This window comes from Propithecus coquereli, unplaced genomic scaffold, assembly GCF_000956105.1.
Source record: "Propithecus coquereli isolate 6110/MARCELLA unplaced genomic scaffold, Pcoq_1.0 Scaffold55, whole genome shotgun sequence".
Taxonomy (NCBI): Eukaryota; Metazoa; Chordata; class Mammalia; order Primates; family Indriidae; genus Propithecus; species Propithecus coquereli.
In genome coordinates this window covers 2,517,281-2,526,247 of record NW_012151396.1, presented here as the reverse complement: position 1 = coordinate 2,526,247, position 8,967 = coordinate 2,517,281, and the positions used below count along the sequence as shown (strand labels likewise).

Below are 8,967 nucleotides of genomic sequence, written 5' to 3'. Positions count from 1 at the left end.
TTTGTTTTTAAAATTATGTAAGAAGAGAGACTTCAGATCACATCTATGTTTCAAATACCAGAAATTAAATGAACTTTTTATGGACTTGGAAAACAAAAGGGCTTAGTTCTAGGTAAGAAGTCCAGGCAAAAAGACAATAATCTCATTGTAACCTCAGTTGTCTTTGAGGTAATAAAAATCATCACAGTTTATTAGCTAAAGAAGAGATAAAAGGTAGAATCCCTGTTTTATAATGTTTCACAGCTATGAAAAACCTGATTAACAAATTTTGATTTGATGTAAACAGGAGTTTGTTTCATGCTTCATAAAACATCTTGAGACGAAAATCTTTATGTCTTTATATCAAATGACAGAAAAGTAATATGAAGAAATCTTTCAATTTTGTTAGAAAGTGTAGCAGAGTCACATTTAATCTTGAGACGGCTTAATTTAATAATTATGTAAACAGGTCTCTTTATTATACTACTAACTAAATTTATCTTTTAAAGAATGGAGTAAGTCTTCAGATCGAATAAATCTTTTGCCTTTTACTGAAAAAAAAAAAAAAGAAAACTAAGTAAGGCTTATGTGAATGGACATTGAAACAAAGTCATCGTTGGTCCAAATGATTTGCTTCATAGTTTCTCAGAAATTAAAGCTGATTCATTTTTGGAAGGGAGCCATATTTCTAATATCAGTTTGTTTCTGTACGGTGAAATTTGAATGTGAATATTTGCTTTTTGCAATTGTGAAATGAGACTTTTAAACTAAGTGTGATTAATTATGATGGCTGAATAAACTGTGATAATTCTTAAAATCAGATATACAATGTGTAATTCCAGGGATCTGACAAAAATGTCAGGTTGAAAGGAGATAATACCAAAGTACTTGGCTTATGACTTATAAGCTGGAAATAAAAATCATTACACGGATGTTAGATATTTCCAGTGATGACTTAGAGGAAGATGATAAGGACTTGATTATGTAGTTATCTTATTTTAACATAGTCACTTAAAATTTTAAATTTTTAATTATGAAAAATTTTAAATGTATATACATGTAGAAAAAATAGTGGGGTAGAGCCTATATAGCTATCACCCACAGTTGTTAACCCCCGGCCTATCTTGTTTTATTTTTCAGACATAATTTTAAATTGTTTTGTGAAAATTCTAATTAAGTCAAAGCTCCCAAATTATCTACCAATCAATTGATTTTATTAACATGATTTATGCTGTCTTTTGAAAATATGTATAATCTGTTTTGCTGCATGAGTTGGGGGAAAAACCCAAAAGTTAGATTAAGACAAAATGGTTTACATTGAAGAATTCTGTGATGAATAAAAGCAATGAGACCTTGGGAGGATAAATTGAAATACTTTCTGTAGTGTTAGTGCAGATAACAAGTAGTTTTGATTGTTTCGACTTAGAGCAAAATTTTTCTTGAAAATGTATTGGCTAAATATGGTTAGCATTTTTTTTTAATTAAACTTTTATAATCTTCAATCTCTTTGAGTGTTTTATTTAAGAGTTGAAAAGCTGTAAGATTTTTATTCAATCAATTAACAAATATTTACTTAAACCCTGTATGGGGGACAATGTACAATTTATACAGAAATACTCTAAAAGGGTTTGCCACGTATTTCAAAGGATTTTCTAAATCAGCTGGAAGGACTTTTCCTCAAACTGCTGTTGCCTAATTTTCCATGCCCATTCTGATTCAGGTCCTCAGTTAGGGGAATATGTCTTCAGATAAGAAACATTTCTTTTGCTGTTACTGATGGAAATTTGTCAAATCTCTCACATATGTAGGTGAGAAAAAAGTTGAAAAACCAATGACATTAATAAGCATATACTTAAGTATGCAATAGAAATCTAAGATCTCTTAGAAGTAAGGAAAACGTCCATTTACGTGTAAACCACAATTCAAGAAAATCTGGCATAACTCTGCAGTTTTATAAAGCTAGCAATTTCTGTGTATACTTTTCAATAAGATATTTATAAATTCTTAACTAAAAGATGCTGTAACTTTAAAAAATGTCAGAAGCATATTCGAAATTACAAAAATGTCCAAGGAGGATACCACACATCTTTTATACAAGCTCTAAAGGGAAAAATATTAAAGCTAAGAATATATTTTTTAACTGTGGTAAAGCACACATAGCATATAATTTACCATCTTAACCTTTGTAAGTGTATAAACTAAAAATATTGTATTTTTATGTGATTAGGATCCCAATTCAGACAAGTCAATAGAAAGTTATGTATTTATATACCGTTAAAAATAAAGCCACCATGAAATTGTTCACATTTATTTGTTTTTCAGGTCATTACTTCTTTTTATGTGGAGCGTGGAGGAAATGCCATGTCCTTTATGGGAAAAGGTGTTACAAAGAGTACAATTCTTTGCTTGCTTCACTTATCCCACGAGATGATGGCTCACGCTCAGAGCTCGGTAAGAGCATTGAAAGCTGCCTGTCTTCTGAACAGTTGCTTGAAAGGGAATGTGTCTGACACATTTCAAGCATATAAACTTGTTATGTGAAAATTTTTTTTGACTTTTCCTTTTAAAAGTCAAAAATGATCTTTGACTAAGATATGTTAATATTTCTTAAAAGTTGTATATTATACAGATCTGAATTTTATTTAAAATTTATTTTGATTGAAATCTTGATTCACTAGAAAACTATATTTTGTCTAAATCATGGGAAGAATAACTTCTGTCAAAAAAATGTTATGGGCCGGGCGCGGTGGCTCACGCCTGTAATCCTAGCTCTCTGGGAGGCTGAGGCGGGCGGATTGTTTGAGCTCTAGGAGTTCGAAACCAGCCTGAGCAAGAGCGGGACCCCGTCTCTACTAAAATTAGAAAGAAATTAATCGGACAACTAAAAATATACAGAAAAAATTAGCCGGGCATGGTGGCGCATGCCTGTAGTCCCAGCTACTCGGGAGGCTGAGGCAGGAGGATCGCTTGAGCCCAGGAGTTTGAGGTTGCTGTGAGCTAGGCTGACGCCACGGCACTCTAGCCCGGGCAACACAGTGAGACTCTGTCTCAAAAAAAAAAAAAAAAAAAAGTTTAACTTTTTAAGGAGAATCTGGGATCTTCTCGTTTGCCTCATTTTGACTGATTAATGGATTAGAAGCAAATCTTAAATACATTTTTGCCTTGTTTTGCTCTTTAAAAATTGGGAATTATTTTATACTTCCTATATTTTGTTTTTAGAAACATACCTAAAGTGTTTTTTTTTTCCTTTTTTTTTTCATTCTAGGAGTGGATGTCACTTTGGTTCTTGCCTTTGGGTAGTCATAGTGAAGAACATACTCCTACCCAACAAGGATTGGCATGGTTGATTCCATTATGGGTTGATCGGGACCCAGAGGTCAGTATGAAGAGTTACGTCCATTGTGTTTAGATTTAAAAAAATGAAACAAAACATATATGCATATACATATTCATATTATGGGATTATTTTAGTGACTATACCTTATGTTTTGTTTAACTTCTGTCTTAGATCAGACTGCCATTACAAAATACCATAGACTGGGTGGCTTAAATAATAGAAACTTACTTTTTCATAGTTCTGGAGGCTGGAAGTTCAAGATTAGGGTGCCAGCATACTCAGGTTCTGGTGAGGCCTCTCTTTCTGCCTTGTGTACAGCTACCTTCTTCACATGGCCTTTCCTTGGTACATGCAAGTGGAGAGAGAGATTTCTCTCTTCCTTTTTTATAAGGCTACCAATCCTATTGGTTTAGGACCTCACCCTTATGACCACATTTAACTTTAATTATCTCCTAGAAGCCCTGTCTCCAAAGACAGTTACACTGACGTTTAAGGCTTCAATATGCAAGTTTTAGAGGGACACAATTCAGTCTATAGCTTTCTATCTCTGGTCCCTCCAAATTCATGTTTTTCTCCCCTGCAAAATGCTTTTATTCCATCTAAATAGTCCCCAAAGTCTTAAATCATTCCAGAATTAACTCTAAAGTCTAAAGTCCAGAAATCTCATCTAAATCAGATATGGGTGAGACTCTAAGTATGAGTCATCCTGTGACAAAATTTCTTTCCAGGTAAGAACCAGTGAAACCACACAAGCCATGTGCTTCTAAAATACGTTGGTAGGATAGACATTCCCATTCCAAAAGGGAGAAATAGGAAAGAAGGAAGGAATAATGGGTCCTAAGCAAGCCCAACACCTAGCAAGGAAAATTCTATTAGGTCCTAAGGCTCAAGAATAATGTTCTTGGACATGATGCAATAACCTACAGGCCCATGGGGGTTGGGGGAGGGACACCCTCTATGTGGCTCTAGGGGATGGCCTCATCCCTTCAGCTATCTGTAAGGGCCCCACCCATGCTGCTGTCTTCGAGGGCCATGACCCACTGAAACCAGAGGGGTGGCCCCACCCTTTGAAACCAAAGAGGAAACAGCCTTGCCCCCTGGGCCTATGGTGGGAGTGGCAACATAGGTGATCTCTGAATCACCTTTGGGTTAATTCTTCCCTTTCATTAAAGAATACAGTAGTCCCCCCCAATTAGAGGTTTTGCTTTCTGAAAGCAGTCGTAAGTAGCCTAATCCTATGTCACAATGCCTATATCATTACTTCAGTTCATCTCATCATGGAGGCATTGTATCATTTCATATCATTACAAGAAGAAGGGTGCATGCAATACAATAAGATATTTTGAAAAAGAGGGAGACCACATTCATATAACTTTTATTACAGTATATTGTTATGATCTATTTTATTATTACTGTTAATCTCTAACTGTGCCTAATTTATAAATATCATAGATATGTAGGTATAGGAAAAAAACGTAGTGTGTGTGTGTGTGTGTGTGTGTGTGTGTGTGTGCATGCCTGTGTATAGGATTTGGTACTATCTGTGGTTTCAGACGTCAATGGAGGTCTTGGAACATAGCCCCCATGAATGAGGGGGGACTACTGTAGCACGTATTTGCCTATAGAATCCAAGAAGTCCAACAGCCTTCCATCATTCCATCCCGCCTCCTCTGTCCCCTTTAGTTCAAACTGGCAGTATCTTTGCTAATATATTCCCATCTCTGTTCCTGGCTTCTGTTGAGATGGCTGATTAAGTCCATGAGTCGCACTCATGATCTCTCTCAAGTGGTTGTTCAGCCACACCATCTATGTTCTCTTTAGAACAAGCTTTCTCATTTTTTGCATGAGTGGGCTGAGAATTTTTCAAATCTTCTTGTTCCTTTTTGCTTACCTGTTCTTAATTCCTTCTTTAATTTATCTCTCTTCTTTTGCATTTTGCTGTAAACAGTCAGGAGAAACCAAGCCACTCCTTCTACACTTTGCTTGAAATCTTCTCAGCTAAATATTCAATTTCATTGCTCACAAGTTCTACCTTCTACAAAATACTAGAGCATGATCACAGTTCAGCCAATTTCTTTGCCACTTTATGACAAGGATTGCCTTTCCTCCAAAAACATGTTTTGAATAGCATGTTCCTCATTTTTGTTTGAGATCTCACTAGAATCACCCTTAATGTCCATATTTTTACCATGCATCTCAGAACTCTTCTAGCCTCTAATCCGTTACCCAATTCCAAAGCCACTTCCACATATTTAGATGTTTGTTTCAGCATCATCCCCACTTTGTGGTATCTAAATTTATATTAGTGTGCTTGGGCTGTCATAACAAAACACATACACTAGGAGACTTAAACAATGGGAGTTTATTTTCTCACAGTTCTGGAGGCTGGTAAGTCCAAGATCAGGGTATCATCATGGTTGGTTTTTGGTGAGGGCGCTCTTCCTGGTTTACAGATAGCTACATTCATACTGGATGCTCACATGTCCTCTCCTTGGTATATACACGTAGAGAAAGAGGTTTCTTTCTCTTCCTAAGGCCACCAATCTTAGTGCAGTAGGGTCCCACCTTTATAACCTCATTTAACCTTAATCACCTCCTAAAAGCTCTGTCTCTAAATATAGTCACATTGAGTTTTGAACAACATGAATTTTGAAGGGACACAGTTCAGTGCATAGTACCTTTTCAAATTTATCAGAGTACAGATTGAAAATATAAAAGAAAAAAGATTATAAGATCTATCACTTTCAGAAAGAACAGTGAAAAATTATTGGAGAGGCTCAGCCATTTTCAAAGTTCAGAAGAATAGCTGGAAATTATAAATTATAGACCTGAGTGACATTTGAGTGTCATTTAATGGAATTAAATGCAAAAAAATTGTACTTGCATTACAATGTAAAATTTTATATTACCAAGTAACTTTCCAAAAACTTTCCAGTTTTAGCCATTTGTCACTGACTTCAAGCAAGAAATGATTAGATGTTATTATAATAAAAACCTTCATTTGTAGAAACATTATTTGATTTGAACTTAAAAGTTACATTTTTAGCCACATTGAACTTGGACTTATTACTTGACTATGTTATGACTACATTGTTTTTTTTTTTTCATCTTGTAGCTATCATTGAAACTGTATTTTAGGTTCAGAATTCAGAAATTTACTAAAATGCATGGCTTGAGGGCAGTGGTTCTATAGCAAGCATATTACACCACATCAGTGTTATTTGGAAACATTTTTTTGTTAAGATAATTTTGAAGAAAATACTAAATGCCTTGCAAAAAGATAATTTAATGACTTCTTTGTTTAGAAAAGAAGTTTTAAGAAAGTCAAAATCATTTCTCTGTAAGAAACACTAAAAAATTAGGACAGGTAGAACAAAGTAATAGGAACCCTTTTTAAGAATGAAGAATAAATCAAAATTATGTTTATAAAAGACATTTGAGTACTCTCTGCTTTCCCTAGAGAAAGGCTTGTAATCTATAACATTTATGCTTCTTATTTATACCTAGTTTTAACTTTATATGACATTTGCTTATATTTAACTTCTTTTTCTATTTTATTGCTTTCTTAAGTCATGGAATAGGATTTTTATTGATTTGTAACTTTTTAGGACACTATCTTCTATAAGTGTTTTTTATAATTTGGGATTGTAAAACCAATGTTATACTTATAAAGCATAATATTTTATGTACCTGAAAAATAGGATTCTTTGATTCAATAACTTTCTCTTTAATTTGAACAGGTGAGATTCACTTCACTGGGATTAGGATCAGCACTGACCTCCCTGGAAACTGGCTGTGTGGCCTTGGCAAACAGTTGTCAGAACATTTCTGGTGGGCTCTGGGGAACTGTGGTAAACATTCTTCTGGACCAGTCAGAATGTAGTATGGTGCGCCGGGAGGTATGTCTGGCTTTCAGCATTCTCTCCCTTTTTTCCCTTAGAAATCCATTGTGGTAATGTCTATAAACCGTACTTGACTCCTTAATTCAGCATCGTGGACTGACCACTGACCATTATCTATTCTGGCTGAGAAAAATCTCAATAGAATGGCAGTAGAGAATTTACAAGGTATTAATTCATATTAAAAATTGGAGTCCTTTATTCTGATAAGATCAAACCAGAATACAATATAGTTTAATGTGAATTCTTCTATTTTATTGTGCACTGAAAAGTTTATAGAAAAAAATTATTGCCATTACTTCAGCATTCATGAGTCTCTAATGTTTATAAAGCTTTAAGTGCTATCAAAATAACTCTATTTGTCACATAACATGAGAGGAAAAGTAAACCCTATTTTAATTCTTTGTAAATTATTTGTGGTTTTCTTTTTATTTCTGCTTTTATTAAAGTGATGATTCATGCAAATAGTTTTAAAACAGTAATCAAATAGTACTTAGAGGCTTAGGAAAAAAATAGCAATTCCTGGGTCTACCATTAGCCAGTCCCAGTTCCAAACTTGAAAGGCTAGTTTTCTTGTTATTTGTCTCCATGGTTTTTTTTTTTTTTGAGACAGAGTCTCACTCTTTTGCCTGGAATAGAGTGCCGTGGCGTCAGCCTAGCTCACAGCAACCTCAAACTCCTGGGCTCAAAGCGAGCCTTCTGACTCAGCCTCCCAGGTAGCTGGGACTACAGGCACCGCCACCGTGCCTGGCTAAATTTTCTATTTTTTTTTTTTTATATTGGGACGGGGTTTCACAATGTTGCTCAGGCAGGTGTAAAACTCCTGGCCTGTAGTGATTCTCCCACCTCGGCTCCCAAAGTGCTAGGATTACAACCCTGAGCAACTGCACTTGGCCTTCTCTTTTTTTTTTTTTGGTTATTATTTTTTGTTTTTAAGTGTTCTCACTTATCAAGTGTAAATAGTTGGCAACCCAGTATTTGTCCCCCAATTTAAAAAAAGTTCAATGGTATCTGAAATCGCAAAGCGGAAACAGCTACTGTAACAAGGTAGAAAGATAGTCATCTTCAAATATAGATGATGAAGTTTTATAATCTTTGTCTCAAAGTTGTGATGTTTGCAAGTTTATTATAGCCAGAAAGAAGGTGCTACAAATCTAGTATTTTAAAATTAAAGCAATTTTTGGTAGAATTATGCATAATAATCTTATTCAACAAAATGTTTCATTTCCTTACGTTGGTGTACCTTTCACAGTATTTTGGAGGATATAGCATGAAGTAGCATGTCCAGGAGTCTTATTAAAATCTTATTTTGGTTGAGATGAATATATATATTTTACTTTTTACTTCTTTTACTTTGCTTTTAGTTCTTTGCACTTCGTTTTGATGCCTGCAGTCTAAATTGATGTCCTCTGACGCTCGTGTTCCATTAGGCTTTCTGTAGCATTCTCTTTACGATTACTACTTCTTTTCCACTTCTTTCCACATACACCAGAATAAATTCCTATTTCATGTCCTGTCTTGAATTGTTATGCTTCTGAATAGTAATAATATGGATGTCTAAATTATGAATTATATAACTAGTTGTGTTTCCTTTTTATTGTTGAATGCCAGAAAGTTTAGCCCCCTCTCATCAACTGTAGCTTTTTTAGTATATACTTTTAAACTTTATTCCTGGTTTCACTTTTATTGTACCTCTGGTTTTTTTTATTTCTTTCATCCCTGGTATATTTTTACTATGATGTTATAATTTAC

At 34.6% G+C, this 8,967-nt stretch overlaps 1 protein-coding gene across 1 annotated transcript in view; it reads left to right on the top strand.

Annotated features, from left to right (window-relative positions):
• RTTN (rotatin) overlaps window positions 1-8,967 on the top strand; it is a 243,188-nt gene that overhangs the window by 140,289 nt on the left and 93,932 nt on the right. Inside the window, 3 exon segments of the mRNA XM_012657577.1 lie at window positions 2,302-2,430; window positions 3,245-3,355; window positions 7,057-7,215. Of these exon segments, the coding sequence (XP_012513031.1) occupies window positions 2,302-2,430; window positions 3,245-3,355; window positions 7,057-7,215 (399 nt within the window).